Genomic DNA, 18,107 nt, shown 5'->3' on the forward strand with positions numbered 1-18,107 from the left:
TTAGCTGTTTCTACTGGCGTTGTTTAGCTGTTTCTAATGTCGTTGTTTAGCCGTTTCTAGCGTTGTTTAGCCGTTTCTAGCGTTGTTCAGCTGTTTCTAATTTCGTTGTTCAGCTGTTTCTAATTTCGTTGTTCAGCTGTTTCTACTGGCGTTGTTTAGCTGTTTCTACTGGCGTTGTTTAGCTGTTTCAAATGTCGTTGTTTAGCCGTTTCTAGCGTTGTTTAGCCGTTTCTAGCGTTGTTCAGCTGTTTCTAATTTCGTTGTTCAGCTGTTTCTAATTTCGTTGTTCAGCTGTTTCTACTGGCGTTGTTTAGCTGTTTCTACTGGCGTTGTTTAGCTGTTTCTAATGTCGTTGTTTAGCCGTTTCTAGCGTTGTTTAGCCGTTTCTAGCGTTGTTCAGCTGTTTCTAATTTCGTTGTTCAGCTGTTTCTAATTTCGTTGTTCAGCTGTTTCTACTGGCGTTGTTTAGCTGTTTCTACTGGCGTTGTTTAGCTGTTTCTAATGTCGTTGTTTAGCTGTTTGTGCTGGCGTTAAGCTGTTTCTTTTATAGTATAGAATTACTTAACCCCCCCCCCCCTCCATCTGTTATACCACATTAGGATCAAACATCAGTCGCCCAATGGCCTGAAATCTGAAGCTAAGCTGTATCGCATCAACCCTGGCCTCAGACTGACTCATTTGTATCGCGATCAGGACAGTGACACTTAATTAGTGACAGGACTGTATGGGGGACGCCTAATTGAGTTAAACACATACGCTTGTTGACACATCGTTTTTAAGTACAATTAAATGACCGCCATTGTTTATTTGGCCATCTCTGGCCGCCGTTGCTTATTTGACCATCTCTGGCCACCGCTGCCGATTTGGCCATCTTTGACCACCATTGTTTCTTTGGCCACCTCTGACCGCCATTGTTTTTTTTTGGCCATCTCTGGCCGCCGTTGCGTATTTGCCCATCTCTGGCCACCGCTGCCGATTTGGCCATCTTTGACCACACTTTCTTCCATTCTCAGCAGGTGTGTAACACCTAGAAGGGAGATGTGCGTGAGTGCGTGCGTGGGTGAGTCTGTGTGAAACATAATCTTTCTAACCGCTCACACTGGCGTAAAGCTAATATCTTTTTTTAAAAGTCCGTCTTGTACAAGTAGTTGGACTGACATATTATCTACCTGAGGTCACGTTCCTGGGCTGGGTTCAACTTCTATCAACGGCGATAGGCAATTAAAATATCACTCACTCCATCAAGGAATCATCTGACAAGTGGTGTGCTGCTTGACAAGTGTCGCTGTCAGTTGGGGTCGTTGTTTACAGATGTCAGTTGGGGTCGTTGTTTACAGATGTCAGTTGGGGTCGTTGTTTACAGCTGTCACTGGCTCGTTGTTTACAGCTGTCACTGGGGTCGTTGTTTACAGCTGTCACTGGCTCGTTGTTTACAGCTGTCACTGGCTCGTTGTTTACAGCTGTCAGTTGGGGTCGTTGTTTACAGCTGTCAGTTGGGGTCGTTGTTTACAGCTGTCACTGGGGTCGTTGTTTACAGCTGTCACTGGGGTCGTTGCTTACACACAGCTTTACTGGGGTCGTTGTTTACAGCTGTCAGTTGGGGTCGTTGTTTACAGCTGTCAGTTGGGGTCGTTGTTTACAGCTGTCACTGGGGTCGTTGTTTAAGCTGTCACTGGGGTCGTTGTTTACAGCTGTCAGTTGGGGTCGTTGTTTACAGGTGTCACTGGGGTCGTTGTTTACAGATGTCACTGGGGTCGTTGTTTACACACAGCTTTACTGGGGTCGTTGTTTACAGCTGTCAGTTGGGGTCGTTGTTTACAGATGTCAGTTGGGGTCGTTGTTTACAGCTGTCACTGGGGTCGTTGTTTACAGCTGTCACTGGGGTCGTTGTTTACAAATGTCACTGGGGTCGTTGTTTACAGATGTCACTAGGGTCGTTGTTTACAGCTGTCAGTTGGGGTCGTTGTTTACAGCTGTCACTGGGGTCGTTGTTTACAGCTGTCACTGGGGTCGTTGTTTACAGATGTCAGTTGGGGTCGTTGTTTACAGCTGTTAGTTGGGGTCGTTGTTTACAGCTGTCACTGGGGTCGTTGTTTACAGCTGTCACTGGGGTCGTTGTTTACAGCTGTCACTGGGGTCGTTGTTTACAGATGTCAGTTGGGGTCGTTGTTTACAGCTGTCACTGGGGTCGTTGTTTACAGCTGTCACTGGGGTCGTTGTTTACAGATGTCAGTTGGGGTCGTTGTTTACAGCTGTCACTGGGGTCGTTGTTTACAGCTGTCACTGGGGTCGTTGTTTACAGCTGCCAGTCACTGGGGTCGTTGTTTACAGCTGTCACTGGGGTCGTTGTTTACAGCTGTCAGTTGGGGTCGTAGTTTACAGCTGTTACTGGGGTCGTTGTTTCCAGCTGTCACTGGCTCGTTGTTTACAGCTGTCAGTTGGGGTCGTTGTTTACAGCTGTCACTGGGGTCGTTGTTTACAGATGTCAGTTAGGGTCGTTGTTTACAGCTGTCAGTTAGGGTCGTTGTTTACAGCTGTCAGTTAGGGTCGTTGTTTACAGCTGTCAGTTAGGGTCGTTGTTTACAGCTGTCAGTTAGGGTCGTTGTTTACAGCTGTCAGTTAGGGTCGTTGTTTACAGCTGTCAGTTAGGGTCGTTGTTTACAGCTGTCAGTTAGGGTCGTTGTTTACAGCTGTCAGTTAGGGTCGTTGTTTACAGCTGTCACTGGGGTCGTTGTTTACAGCTGTCAGTTAGGGTCGTTGTTTACAGCTGTCAGTTAGGGTCGTTGTTTACAGCTGTCAGTTAGGGTCGTTGTTTACAGCTGTCACTTGGGTCGTTGTTTAAAAACAGCTGTCAGTTGGGGTCGTTGTTTACAGCTGTCAGTTGGGGTCGTTGTTTACAGCTGTCACTGGGGTCGTTGTTTACAGCTGTCACTGGGGTCGTTGTTTACAGATGTCAGTTGGGGTCGTTGTTTACAGCTGTCACTGGGGTCGTTGTTTACAGATGTCAGTTGGGGTCGTTGTTTACAGCTGTCACTGGGGTCGTTGTTTACAGCTGTCACTGGGGTCGTTGTTTACAGATGTCAGTTGGGGTCGTTGTTTACAGCTGACTGTCGCTGGTCGGTGTGACATAAGATGGTACGTCCGTCAAATGTCGCTATGTCAACAGTCTTGTCGGTCTTATGTCAACAGTCTTGTCGGTCTTATGTCAACAGTCTTGTCGGTCTTATGTCAACAGTCTTGTCGGTCTTATGTCAACAGTCTTGTCGGTCTTATGTCAACAGTCTTGTCGGTCTTATGTCAACAGTCTTGTCGGTCTTATGTCAACAGTCTTGTCGGTCTTATGTCAACAGTCTTGTCGGTCTTATGTCAACAGTCTTGTCGGTCTTATGTCAACAGTCTTGTCGGTCTTATGTCAACAGTCTTGTCGGTCTTATGTCAACAGTCTTGTCGGTCTTATGTCAACAGTCTTGTCGGTCTTATGTCAACAGTCTTGTCGGTCTTATGTCAACAGTCTTGTCGGTCTTATGTCAACAGTCTTGTCGGTCTTATGTCAACAGTCTTGTCGGTCTTATGTCAACAGTCTTGTCGGTCTTATGTCAACAGTCTTGTCGGTCTTATGTCAACAGTCTTGTCGGTCTTATGTCAACAGTCTTGTCGGTCTTATGTCAACAGTCTTGTCGGTCTTATGTCAACAGTCTTGTCGGTCTTATGTCAACAGTCTTGTCGGTCTTATGTCAACAGTCTTGTCGGTCTTATGTCAACAGTCTTGTCGGTCTTATGTCAACAGTCTTGTCGGTCTTATGTCAACAGTCTTGTCGGTCTTATGTCAACAGTCTTGTCGGTCTTATGTCAACAGTCTTGTCGGTCTTATGTCAAGTTTTATGTGCTCCGATAGTACACTTATTTTTATTTCAGTCAAAACTTAAAAATGGTTTGAACCCGTTGGAAACGGTTTGAACCCGGCTTAAAACGGTTTGAACCCGGCTTAAAACGGTTTGAACCCGGCTTTAAACGGGTTGAACCCGACTTAAAACGGTTTGAACCCGACTTAAAACGGTTTGAACCCGGCTTAAAACAGTTTGAACCCGACTTAAAACGGTTTGAACCCGACTTAAAACGGTTTGAACCCGGCTTACAACCAATTTGAATGACTGACCTTAGTTGTGTTGAATCTTCCTATAATCCATGAGTCAAACTGTAACAACGACGGGACAGTTTGCTCAGAGAATGTCCTTATGTCCTGTAGCATACAACGACGGGACAGTTTGCTCAGAGAGTGTCCTTATGTCCTGGACCCACTATAGAAGTCCTCTTGTCCTAGACACACTTTAATCCACTAATCCTAGCCACATACCTACTGTTTGTTTGACTTTCTTATCACTATACGCTTTTTCCTCTTGGTTTTTTAAAGGTCATTTCCTCTTAGGTTAAATCTAAATTTCTTTTCGTTGAATGGAACAGTTTTTTAAATTCCCGGAATGTTTCGAACCGCTTCAAATCCCGTCGAGGTTTTGTGCGCGTGGCTCGGGCCAGGGAGCGCGCGGCACTGGCAGCCCGCGAAACGTCGGCACCCATCATTGCACGCGCACCCCACGAGCGGGCCTGGTTAATTGGGGGCGGGTAAGTCTGGCTTGATGAGCACTCTATCGCCGCTCGAGTCTCGGATTTGTTTTATTAATTGGAGGATTACATCTTCCTTTGGCTCATTTCATTTCCCCCCATAAATATTGAACGGGGAAAACAGATAAGTTTTGCTAGATTTCACGCAAGTGTGTGTGTGAGAGTGTGTGGTGGTGTGTGTCATTTTATGTTTGTGTCAGTCGGTGGTTGTGTCAGTCGGTGGTTGTGTCAGCCTGTGGTTGTGTCAGTCTGTGGTTGTGTCAGCCTGTGGTTGTGACAGTCTGTGGTTGTGTCAGTCTGTGTCAGTCTGTGGTTGTGTCAGTCTGTGGTTGTGTCAGTCTGTGGTTGTGTCATTCTGTGGTTGTGTCAGCCTGTGGTTGTGTCAGTCTGTGGTTGTGTCAGTCTGTGTCAGTCTGTGGTTGTGTCAGTCTGTGGTTATGTCAGTCTGTGGTTATGTCAGTCTGTGGTTGTGTCAGTCTGTGGTTGTGTCAGTCTGTGTCAGTCTGTGGTTGTGTCAGTCTGTGGTTGTGTCAGTCTGTGGTTGTGTCAGTCTGTGGTTGTGTCAGTCTGTGGTTGTGTCAGTCTGTGGTTGTGTCAGTCTGTGGTTGTGTCAGTCTGTGGTTGTGTCAGACTGTGGTTGTGTCAGTCTGTGGTTGTGTCAGTCTGTGGTTGTGTCAGTCTGTGGTTGTGTCAGTCTGTGGTTGTGTCAGTCTGTGTCAGTCTGTGGTTGTGTCAGTCTGTGTCTGTCTGTGGTTGTGTCAGTCTGTGGTTGTGTCAGTCTGTGTCAATCTGTGGTTGTGTCAGTCTGTGGTTGTGTCAGCCTGTGGTTGTGTCAGTCTGTGGTTGTATCAGCTGGTGGTTGTGACAGTCTGTGGTTGTGTCATTCTGTGTCAGTCTGTGGTTGTGTCAGTCTGTGGTTGTGTCAGTCTGTGGTTGTGTCAGTCTGTGTCAGCCTGTGGTTGTGTCAGTCTGTGGTTGTGTCAGCCTGTGTCAGTCTGTGGTTGTGTCAGTCTGTGTCAGCCTGTGTCAGTCTGTGGTTGTGTCAGTCTGTGTCAGCCTGTGGTTGTGTCTGTGTCAGCCTGTGGTTGTGTCAGTCTGTGTCAGTCTGTGGTTGTGTCAGTCTGTGGTTGTGTCAGCCTGTGGTTGTGTCAGTCTGTGGTTGTATCAGCCGGTGGTTGTGACAGTCTGTGGTTGAGTCATTCTGTGTCAGTCTGTGGTTGTGTCAGTCTGTGGTTGTGTCAGTCTGTGGTTGTGTCAGTCTGTGTCAGCCTGTGGTTGTGTCAGTCTGTGGTTGTGTCAGCCTGTGTCAGTCTGTGGTTGTGTCAGTCTGTGTCAGCCTGTGTCAGTCTGTGGTTGTGTCAGTCTGTGTCAGCCTGTGGTTGTGTCAGTCTGTGTCAGCCTGTGGTTGTGTCAGTCTGTGTCAGTCTGTGGTTGTGTCAGTCTGTGTCAGTCTGTGTCAGTCTGTGGTTGTGTCAGTCTGTGGTTGTGTCATTCTGTGTCAGTCTGTGGTTGTGTCAGTCTGTGTCAGCCTGTGGTTGTGTCAGTCTGTGTCAGTCTGTGGTTGTGTCAGTCTGTGGTTGTGTCAGCCTGTGGTTGTGTCAGTCTGTGGTTGTGTCAGTCTGTGGTTGTGTCAGTCTGTGGTTGTGTCAGTCTGTGGTTGTGTCAGCCTGTGGTTGTGTCAGTCTGTGGTTGTGTCAGTCTGTGGTTGTGTCAGTCTGTGGTTGTGTCAGTCTGTGGTTGTGTCAGTCTGTGGTTGTGTCAGTCTGTGGTTGTGTCAGTCTGTGTCAGTCTGTGGTTGTGTCAGTGTGTGGTTGTGTCAGTCTGTGGTTGTGTCAGTCTGTGGTTGTGTCAGTGTGTGGTTGTGTCAGTCTGTGGTTGTGTCAGTCTGTGGTTGTGTCAGTCTGTGCTTGTGTCAGTCTGTGGTTGTGTCAGTCTGTGGTTGTGTCAGTCTGTGGTTGTGTCAGTCTGTGGTTGTGTCAGTCTGTGGTTGTGTCAGTCTGTGTCAGTCTGTGGTTGTGTCAGTGTGTGGTTGTGTCAGTGTGTGGTTGTGTCAGTCTGTGGTTGTGTCAGTCTGTGGTTGTGTCAGTCTGTGGTTGTGTCAGTCTGTGGTTGTGTCAGTCTGTGGTTGTGTCAGTCTGTGGTTGTGTCAGTCTGTGGTTGTGTCATTCTGTGTCAGTCTGTGGTTGTGTCAGTCTGTGTCAGCCTGTGGTTGTGTCAGTCTGTGTCAGTCTGTGGTTGTGTCAGTCTGTGGTTGTGTCAGCCTGTGGTTGTGTCAGTCTGTGGTTGTGTCAGTCTGTGGTTGTGTCAGTCTGTGGTTGTGTCAGTCTGTGGTTGTGTCAGTCTGTGGTTGTGTCAGTCTGTGGTTGTGTCAGTCTGTGGTTGTGTCAGCCTGTTGCTGCCTGTGGTTCGCGGTCCCCTTTGACCCCAGCAACTTCTAGCACCACGCCCCCAGGTCGCGTAACTGATCACGTGTTAGGTTTGTGAACTCCCGAGACTTGAGTAAACACCAACTTGATAATGACACAATGGACATCAGCAAGTCACGTGACTTGAGTAAACACCAACTTGATAATGACACAATGGACATCAGCAAGCCACTGGCCAGTGTCAAGTACCAGCCTAGGCTGCGGGTCTATGCATATGTCCAAACTTTTCCCACAACTCGCGATAAACATTTTAAAACGCAATTGTGATTTAGGTCAGAGGTTAATGGATGACGTCAACCATATGGAGGGGGGGGGGGGGTGAAGAGTTTAAGAGCTAGCCAGTTGTTAATATCCTATCATTGCTTTTTCATTTGATTTGCCTCTAAGTTTTCATTGGCTAGAGCTGAATTATCCCGCCATTTGTCACGTGCCAACTGTTGCTGGAGCCATTAGAGTCACGTGATCGTTATAGCCGCGTGGTTGGGGTAAATGATCTTTAGGATAGTTTGTGCCGAGGTAGCGAACAGTAGCATTGGAATATCCCTAAGTTTGTGCCGAGGTAGCGAACAGTATCATTGGAATAGCCCCAAATTTGTGCCGAGGTAGCGAACAGTATCATTGGAATAGCCCCAAATTTGTGCCGAGGTAGCGAACAGTATCATTGGAATAGCCCCAAATTTGTGCCGAGGTAGCGAACAGTATCATTGGAATAGCCCAAATTTGTGCCGAGGTAGCGAACAGTAGCATTGGAATAGCCCCAAATTTGTGCCGAGGTAAAGAACAGTATCATTGGAATAGCCCAAATTTTAATAAAAGCCTCAAACTATTTCAACCTTCACCCACCCCTAGCCAGTGTCGGACATAGACACCAGTTGAGAAAGGTTGAGATTTTTCTTAGTCTTAACGTCTGTCAGAATGTCTTGGATACTTTCTTGTTTGAGGGTAGGGGCTCGGTGGTATAGTATCTGTTGGTGGTATCTGTTGGTGCGGGTTAGTGGTATCTGTTAGAGGGCTTGGTGGTATAGTATCTGTTGGAGGGCTGGGTGGTATCTGTTTGAGTTGCTCGGTGGTATATGTTTTAGGGGCTCGGTGGTATATGTTTTAGGGGCTCGGTGGTATATGTTTTAGGGGCTCGGTGGTATATGTTTTAGGGACTCTGTGGTATATGTTTTAGGGGCTCGGTGGTATATGTTTTAGGGACTCGGTGGTATATGTTTTAGGGACTCAGTGGTACATATTTTAGGGGCTGGGTGGTATATGTTTTAGGGGCTCGGTGGTATATGTTTTAGGGACTCGGTGGTATATGTTTTAGGGACTCAGTGGTACATGTTTTAGGGGCTGGGTGGTATAATTTTTAGGGGCTCCGTGGTATCTGTTTTAGGGGCTGGGTGGGTTGAGTAATGACTGCTCCACCCCCTGACTGTTCCAATTCTGATTAAGTCTTCTGTGTCGAGTGAAACCAACTCTAAATATGGCCTGTTTTGTTGTGTGGTTTCTCTAGATAAAGGCGGTAATCCTATTGGCTCTGTGCCGTTGGATCGTCCCAATGGATTTATCTCCACTACGGCTTCGGCGCTTTTCACGCACAAGCATATACTTGACCTCTAAATGTCTTAACTGTTTTAGTCTTGACCCACTATCTCCCTTAAGTCCTGAATCTTGTAACATTGACCCACTACCTCCTTAAGTCCTGAATCTTGTAACATTGACCCACTATCTCCCTTAAGTCCTGAATCTTGTAACATTGACCCACTACCTCCTTAAGTCCTGAATCTTGTAACATCGACCCACTATCTCCCTTAAGTCCTGAATCTTGTAACATTGACCCACTACCTCCTTAAGTCCTGAATCTTGTAACATTGACCCACTATCTCCCTTAAGTCCTGAATCTTGTAACATTGACCCACTACCTCCTTAAGTCCTGAATCTTGTAACATCGACCCACTATCTCCCTTAAGTCCTGAATCTTGTAACATTGACCCACTACCTCCTTAAGTCCTGAATCTTGTAACATTGACCCACTATCTCCCTTAAGTCCTGAATCTTGTAACATTGACCCACTACCTCCTTAAGTCCTGAATCTTGTAACATTGACCCACTACCTCCTTAAGTCCTGAATCTTGTAACCTTGACCCACTACCTCCTTAAGTCCTGAATCTTGTAACATTGACCCACTATCTCATTAAGTCCTGAATCTTGTAACCTTGACCCACTACCTCCTTCAGTCCTGAATTTTTTAACATTGACCCACTATCTCATTAAGTCCTGAATCTTGTAACATTGACCCACTATCTCATTAAGTCCTGAATCTTGTAACATTGACCCACTACCTCCTTAAGTCCTGAATCTTGTAACCTTGACCCACTATCTCCCTTAAGTCCTGAATCTTGTAACATTGACCAACTATCTCCTTAAGTCCTGAATCTTGTAACATTGACCCACTATCTCCCTTAAGTCCTGAATCTTGTAACATCGACCCACTATCTCCCTTAAGTCCTGAATCTTGTAACATCGACCCACTACCTCCTTAAGTCCTGAATCTTGTAACATTGACCCACTACCTCTAGAATCTGTCTTTACCCACTATCTCCATTAGCCATGAACCAAATAGTCATCACCCTCCCCGTATAGTCTGACTCCTCCAACTCCTGACTCCTCCAACTCCTGACTCCTCCAGCTCCTGACTGCTCCAGCTTCTACTCCAGCTCCTGACTCCTCCAGCTCCTGACTCCAGCTCCTGACTCTTCCAGCTTCTACTCCAGCTCCTGGTATGGTCTGACCAAAGCGAAGTTCATGATACTTGGTGTTAGACCTTTGAGCCGACCTGTGGCCTGAATTGTGTCAGCCAATTGGATTAGAGCTTTGATTAAGACGGAGGAAGGCTCAATGTAAATGTGAGCGTCGGTAATTGGATCTGTAGGCTGTACCATTGTTCCTAAGCTTTTGATTGGCTGGTTTCTTTTTAAAAAGTTGGGTCGGTCTGTGGGGGACATGGATCGCTTTGATTTGTCACTAGTCAATTTATCTGGGCATTTGACAGGACTAAGCTGAAGGGCATAAATGGACATAAGGCATCGTTGCCTCCCCCTCCCTATACCCAGTGTTTCTTCCAGACTTTTTTTTTCTCCGGGGGGGGGGGGGCACTTGAAATTTACAAGGGGGGGGGGGGCGGTAGACTTTCTTAGGGGGGGGGGGGGAGCGGACACTGTTAAAAGTATATATTTTCTATATAAATTATATAAATTTAATTTCGTTCGGGGAGGGGGGCGGTAATTTTTTTCCAGGCATCTCCTCGGGGGGGGGGGGGCCTTAGCCCCCCCCCCCCCCCCCCCCCCCCCCGAGGAGATGCCTGGAAGAAACTGCCTATACCACCCCCTCCCTATGCCACCCCTCCCTATGCCACCTCCGACCCAGCCAATCCTATGTATTTACCTACTGTTGATGTTCCCAAAAATGTGTAGATGGGACCACTCCACTTTGTAAGGGAGGCGATTGCTAGCCAGATTTAAGTCGAGGAGTTAATGAACAGTGAAGCTGCTGATTGGCTGTCAGACGTTTAAAAAACGTGTCGGTACCAACAGGTAGACGTCCCACACGACTGGCATGTTTTTCCAATTTCTCACTCGTTCCCTCAAGCCAACACGTTTCTGGGGATAAAAAACACAAGGCAGATAAAAGCCAAATGAAGAAAATCGGGTGCAGCTCACTAGATGATCCATAGACCCAGTGCTCGCTAGATGATCCGTAGACTGACTCAGTGCTTGAACCTCCAATCCTACACACGTTACGATTTATTAAGAACACGCTACACCCGTTATGACACTACAATAAACAAAAAGTGTCAGCTAAAGACTTGCCGCAAACATTTCTCTTATTCAACTTGTTGCTCGTGCAGTAAATCTAGTCACGATGATGGCGGCCATCTTATCTGCCCCGTGATTTCTCGAGATATGGAAGGGTTGGGGGCTGGGCGGCCATCTTATCTCCCCCGTGATTTCTCGAGGTATGGAAGGGTTGGGGGCTGGGCGGCCATCTAATCTCCCCCCGTGATTTCTCGAGATATGGAAGGGTTGGGGGCTGGGCGGCCATCTTATCTCCCCCGTGATTTCTCGAGGTATGGAAGGGTTGGGGGCTGGGCGGCCATCTTATCTGCCCCGTGATTTCTCGAGATATGGAAGGGTTGGGAGCTGATAGCTCTAACAAAGTAAGACTGTCCAGCACCACCACCTGCCATTGTTGTTACGGTGTGACATCAGTTGTGATCGAGCAGCTTACATAGAAGACACTTCAAGATTCGTTGATCGACCAGCTTACATAGAAGACACTTCAAGATACGTTGATCGACCAGCTTACATAGAAGACACTTCAAGATACGTTGATCGACCAGCTTACATAGAAGACACTTCAAGATACGTTGATCGACCAGCTTACATAGAAGACACTTCAAGATACGTTGATCGACCAACTTACATAGAAGACACTTCAAGATACGTTGATCGACCAGCTTACATAGAAGACACTTCAAGATACGTTGATCGACCAGCTTACATAGAAGACACTTCAAGATACGTTGATCGACCAGCTTACATAGAAGACACTTCAAGATACGTTGATCGACCAGCTTACATAGAAGACACTTCAAGATACGTTGATCGACCAGCTTACATAGAAGACACTTCAAGATACGTTGATCGACCAGCTTACATAGAAGACACTTCAAGATACGTTGATCGACCAACTTACATAGAAGACACTTCAAGATACGTTGATCGACCAGCTTACATAGAAGACACTTCAAGATACGTTGATCGACCAGCTTACATAGAAGACACTTCAAGATACGTTGATCGACCAGCTTACATAGAAGACACTTCAAGATACGTTGATCGACCAGCTTACATAGAAGACACTTCAAGATACGTTGATCGACCAACTTACATAGAAGACACTTCAAGATACGTTGATCGACCAGCTTACATAGAAGACACTTCAAGATACGTTGATCGACCAGCTTACATAGAAGACACTTCAAGATACGTTGATCGACCAGCTTACATAGAAGACACTTCAAGATACGTTGATCGACCAGCTTACATAGAAGACACTTCAAGATACGTTGATCGACCAGCTTACATAGAAGACACTTCAAGATACGTTGATCGACCAGCTTACATAGAAGACACTTCAAGATACGTTGATCGACCAGCTTACATAGAAGACACTTCAAGATACGTTGATCGACCAGCTTACATAGAAGACACTTCAAGATACGTTGATCGACCAGCTTACATAGAAGACACTTCAAGATACGTTGATCGACCAGCTTACATAGAAGACACTTCAAGATACGTTGATCGACCAGCTTACATAGAAGACACTTCAAGATACGTTGATCGACCAGCTTACATAGAAGACACTTCAAGATACGTTGATCGACCAGCTTACATAGAAGACACTTCAAGATACGTTGATCGACCAGCTTACATAGAAGACACTTCAAGATACGTTGATCGACCAGCTTACATAGAAGACACTTCAAGATACGTTGATCGACCAGCTTACATAGAAGACACTTCAAGATACGTTGATCGACCAGCTTACATAGAAGACACTTCAAGATACGTTGATCGACCAGCTTACATAGAAGACACTTCAAGATACGTTGATCGACCAGCTTACATAGAAGACACTTCAAGATACGTTGATCGACCAGCTTACATAGAAGACACTTCAAGATACGTTGATCGACCAGCTTACATAGAAGACACTTCAAGATACGTTGATCGACCAGCTTACATAGAAGACACTTCAAGATACGTTGATCGACCAGCTTACATAGAAGACACTTCAAGATACGTTGATCGACCAGCTTACATAGAAGACACTTCAAGATACGTTGATCGACCAGCTTACATAGAAGACACTTCAAGATACGTTGATCGACCAGCTTACATAGAAGACACTTCAAGATACGTTGATCGACCAGCTTACATAGAAGACACTTCAAGATACGTTGATCGACCAGCTTACATAGAAGACACTTCAAGATACGTTGATCGACCAGCTTACATAGAAGACACTTCAAGATACGTTGATCGACCAACTTACATAGAAGACACTTCAAGATACGTTGATCGACCAGCTTACATAGAAGACACTTCAAGATACGTTGATCACTTTGGAAATCGAGGTTTTTTTTCTTTTTGATGAAGTTTTAAATAATATTTTTTCCCAAGTTGTTGGCAGATGGGGCAGATCACGTGTTCAGCTGCTCCAATGGATGACGCCAAATGGATGACGCCATTTTTATTTTAAAGAAATCGTCAATTGAGGGTTCTTGTTTAGAGTTGACGTCCTAATGTGGCCGTCTTGTTTAGAGTTGACGTCCTAATGTGGCCGTCTTGTTTAGAGTTGACGTCCTAATGTGGCCGTCTTGTTTAGAGTTGACGTCCTAATGTGGCCGTCTTGTTTAGAGTTGACGTCCTAATGTGGCCGCCTTGTTTAGAGTTGACGTCCTAATGTGGCCGCCTTGTTTAGAGTTGACGTCCTAATGTGGCCGTCTTGTTTAGAGTTGACGTCCTAATGTGGCCGTCTTATTTAGAGTTGACGTCTTAATGTGGCCGCCTTGTTTAGAGTTGACGTCCTAATGTGGCCGTCTTATTTAGAGTTGACGTCTTAATGTGGCCGTCTTGTTTAGAGTTGACGTCCTAATGTGGCCGCCTTGTTTAGAGTTGACGTCCTAATGTGGCCGTCTTATTTAGAGTTGACGTCTTAATGTGGCCGCCTTGTTTAGAGTTGACGTCCTAATGTGGCCGTCTTATTTAGAGTTGACGTCTTAATGTGGCCGTCTTGTTTAGAGTTGACGTCCTAATGTGGCCGTCTTGTTTAGGGTTGACGTCTTAATGTGAACGTCTTGTTTAGAGTTGACGTCCTAATGTGGCCGCTTTCTAATGTGACCGTCACAAGATGTAAACAAGCTTCCTACTATTTCAAGCACTACCAAGAATACCCCAAGAGCTGTCGCTGATGAAATGAGATGATTTGATGTCATGAGATGATCACGTGATGCCCCTTTATCCTTGAATACTTGGTATTATGACGTGTTTCTTTTATTGACTTGATAAAGAATATTTCCCTTTTCCCATTTAAGAATGCCGTGATGAGTGAAGACCTCTGATCCTTTAATATGATAAGGGCCTTCTGCCTTCTCTACCGTATACATACTGAAGACCTTCCTTCTGTTTACCCGATTAAGACCTTTTTTCTGTGAATGTGATAATGACCTTCCGTGTACCCGATAAAGACCTTCCTTCCGTGTACCCGATAAAGACCTTCCTTCCGTTACCTGATAAAGACCTTCCTTCCGTGTACCCGATAAAGACCTTCCTTCCGTGTACCCGATAAAGACCTTCCTTCTGTGAACGTGATCAAGACAAGGTGTAATTGATCCAGCACTTGATTAACCCCTAGGTTTTGACTGGCTTTCTTTAATCAAGTAACACGATATACATCGTCGCGCGTCGTCCATACTGGGCCGACTTTTTACAACATGATAGTGACCCATGTTTAACCACAATGAGACGTGACCCATGTTTTATGACCCATGTTTAACCACAATGAGACGTGACCCATGTTTTATGACCCATGTTTAACCACAATGAGACGTGACCCATGTTTTATGACCCATGTTTAACCACAATGTGACGTGATGCATCTTATATGACCCATGTTTTATGACCCATGTTTAACCACAATGAGACGTGACCCATGTTGTATGACCCATGTTTAATCACAATGAGACGTGATGCATCTTATATGACCCATGTTTTATGACCCATATTTTATGACCCATGCTGAACCACAATGAGAGGTGACCCATATTTTATGACCCATGTTTAACCACAATGAGACGTGACCCATGTTGTATGACCCATGTTTTATGACCCATGTTTAACCACAATGAGACGTGACCCATGTTTTATGACCCATGTGTTATGTACAAGATGGGGCCGACTTTTTATTTTGCTTTTTAAAATGTACTCTGTGTGGGTCTGTGTGGCACAATTGTAAGGAGTGGCACATTTGAATGGGAACTCGCGTCTATGTGAATCGTCGTCTGTAATTATATACACCACCACCACCAGACTCACCCTTAACGCTTATTGGATAATGTCCTTGTTAATCTTTTCTTACTTTTTGTTGTGTCGCTAGCATATGTAAACGTCAGCATCTCTCTCTCCCCCCCCCCCCACTATCCCCCTCCCCCAGCTAAGAAAGAAAAGCCTGCATGTAGGAGCTCTATTGATCTAGTCAAGCATTGTCCCGTGGTTGTCGCAGCTCCACAAATGGACGTCATATTTTGTTTGTTTATTTCAGTCATCCTGGCCCACATAGCTCCACACATGGACGTCATATTTTGTTTGTTTATTTCAGTCATCCTGGCCCACATAGCTCCACAAATGGACGTCATATTTTGTTTGTTTCAGTCATCCTGGCCCACATAGCTCCACACATGGACGTCATATTTTGTTTGTTTCAGTCATCCTGGCCCACATAGCTCCACAAATGGACGTCATATTTTGTTTGTTTATTTCAGTCATCCTGGCCCACATAGCTCCACAAATGGACGTCATATTTTGTTTGTTTATTTCAGTCATCCTGGCCCACTTAGCTCCACAAATGGACGTCATATTTTGTTTATTTCAGTCATCCTGGCCCACATAGCTCCACACATGGACGTCATATTTTGTTTATTTCAGTCATCCTGGCCCACATAGCTCCACACATGGACGTCATATTTTGTTTATTTCAGTCATCCTGGCCCACATAGCTCCACAAATGGACGTCATATTTTGTTTATTTCAGTCATCCTGGCCCACATAGCTCCACACATGGACGTCATATTTTGTTTATTTCAGTCATCCTGGCCCACATAGCTCCACAAATGGACGTCATATTTTGTTTGTTTATTTCAGTCATCCTGGCCCACATAGCTCCACAAATGGACGTCATATTTTGTTTGTTTATTTCAGTCATCCTGGCCCACATAGCTCCACAAATGGACGTCATATTTTGTTTATTTCAGTCATCCTGGCCCACATAGCTCCACAAATGGACGTCATATTTTGTTTATGGCCCACATAGCTCCACACATGGACGTCATATTTTGTTTGTTTATTTCAGTCATCCTGGCCCACATAGCTCCACATATGGACGTCATATTTTGTTTGTTTATTTCAGTCATCCTGCCCCGACTGGCTGCCATGGCAACGGCCAACAACAACCGCACCAACGACACCAAGAGAACGGACATCGCCATGCAGTTGTTTGAGGCCTACAGCGCCCTCTCGTGTTGCTGTATCCTTTATACCACTCGCCTGAGCTCATTGAGTTTACATGACTGGCCTTAGCTCATTGAGTTTACATGACTGGCCTTAGCTCATTGAGTTTACATGACTAGCTTTAGCTCATTGAGTTAACATGACTGGCTTTAACTCATTGAGTTTACATGACTGGCCTTAGCTCATTGAGTTTACATGACTGGCCTTAGCTCATTGAGTTTACATGACTGGCCTTAGCTCATTGAGTTTACATGACTGGCCTTAGCTCATTGAGTTTACATGAGTGGCTTTAACTCATTGAGTTTACATGACTGGCTTTAGCTCATTGAGTTTACATGACTGGCCTTAGCTCATTGAGTTTACATGACTGGCCTTAGCTCATTGAGTTTACATGACTGGCCTTAGCTCATTGAGTTTACATGGCTGGCCTTAGCTCATTGAGTTTACATGACTAGCTTTAGCTCATTGAGTTTACATGACTGGCCCTGGCTCATTGAGTTTACGTGACTGGCCCTGGCTCATTGAGTTTACATGACTGGCCTTAGCTCATTGAGTTTACGTGACTGGCCTTAGCCTTAGCCCATCTTACTTTGTGAGTTAGCTTGTAGGTTAGCGTAGTTTCTCTACACCTTAACTGGAGACAGTCCTAAGTGAACAGCTGATTGCTGAGGCCATGCTGCCCGGCCTGAGGTGTCTGAAGCTGGACATGGAGGCCATCGCTGCTGACCATCAGGAGGTCGTGGCGGCCATGATCAGAGACTACCAGAACAAGTTGGAAGCCAGGTCAGTCATCCATTAGCTGACCACAGGTCGGTCATCCACTAGCTGACCACAGGTCAGTCATCCACTAGCTGACCACAGGTCAGTCATCCACTAGCTGACCACAGGTCAGTCATCCATTAGCTGACCACAGGTCAGTCATCCATTAGCTGACCACAGGTCAGTCATCCACTAGCTGACCACAGGTCAGTCATCCACTAGCTGACCACAGGTCAGTCATCCACTAGCTGACCACAGGTCAGTCATCCACTAGCTGGCCACAGGTCAGTCATCCACTAGCTGACCACAGGTCAGTCATCCACTAGCTGACCACAGGTCAGTCATCCACTAGCTGACCACAGGTCAGTCATCCACTAGCTGACCACAGGTCAGTCCACTAGCTGACCACAGGTCAGTCATCCACTAGCTGGCCACAGGTCAGTCATCATCCACTAGCTGGCCACAGGTCAGTCATCCACTAGCTGGCCACAGGTCAGTCATCCACTAGCTGACCACAGGTCAGTCATCCACTAGCTGGCCACAGGTCAGTCATCCACTAGCTGGCCACAGGTCAGTCATCCACTAGCTGACCACAGGTCAGTCATCCACTAGCTGACCACAGGTCAGTCCACTAGCTGACCACAGGTCAGTCATCCACTAGCTGGCCACAGGTCAGTCATCATCCACTAGCTGGCCACAGGTCAGTCATCCACTAGCTGACCACAGGTCAGTCATCCACTAGCTGGCCACAGGTCAGTCATCCACTAGCTGTCCACAGGTCAGTCATCCACTAGTTGACCACAGGTCAGTCATCCACTAGCTGACCACAGGTCAGTCATCCACTAGCTGACCACAGGTCAGTCATCCACTAGCTGACCACAGGTCAGTCCACTAGCTGACCACAGGTCAGTCATCCACTAGCTGGCCACAGGTCAGTCATCCACTAGCTGACCACAGGTCA

At 46.1% G+C, this 18,107-nt stretch overlaps 2 protein-coding genes across 3 annotated transcripts in view; one reads left to right on the forward strand and one right to left on the reverse strand.

Moving 5' to 3' along the window:
* Positions 1-4,533, reverse strand: part of LOC131936045 (uncharacterized) — a 54,174-nt gene extending 49,641 nt beyond the window's left edge. The window contains exon 1 of the mRNA XM_059292873.1: positions 4,157-4,533. The gene's annotated coding sequence lies outside the window, so the exon portion shown is untranslated. The remainder of the gene's footprint in view (positions 1-4,156) is intronic.
* The window catches only part of LOC131936040 (RAB11-binding protein RELCH), a 114,129-nt gene that overhangs the window by 90,683 nt on the left and 5,339 nt on the right, over positions 1-18,107 (forward strand). For both annotated transcript variants that reach the window (XM_059292866.1, XM_059292865.1), the window contains 2 exons: positions 16,287-16,403; positions 17,032-17,170. In XM_059292866.1, the coding sequence (XP_059148849.1) occupies positions 16,287-16,403; positions 17,032-17,170 (256 nt within the window). The remainder of the gene's footprint in view (positions 1-16,286; positions 16,404-17,031; positions 17,171-18,107) is intronic.

This window comes from Physella acuta, unplaced genomic scaffold (genome assembly GCF_028476545.2).
Source record: "Physella acuta isolate Inbredline_101_S28 unplaced genomic scaffold, ASM2847654v3 ptg000166l, whole genome shotgun sequence".
In the NCBI taxonomy this organism is placed as follows: domain Eukaryota; kingdom Metazoa; phylum Mollusca; class Gastropoda; family Physidae; genus Physella; species Physella acuta.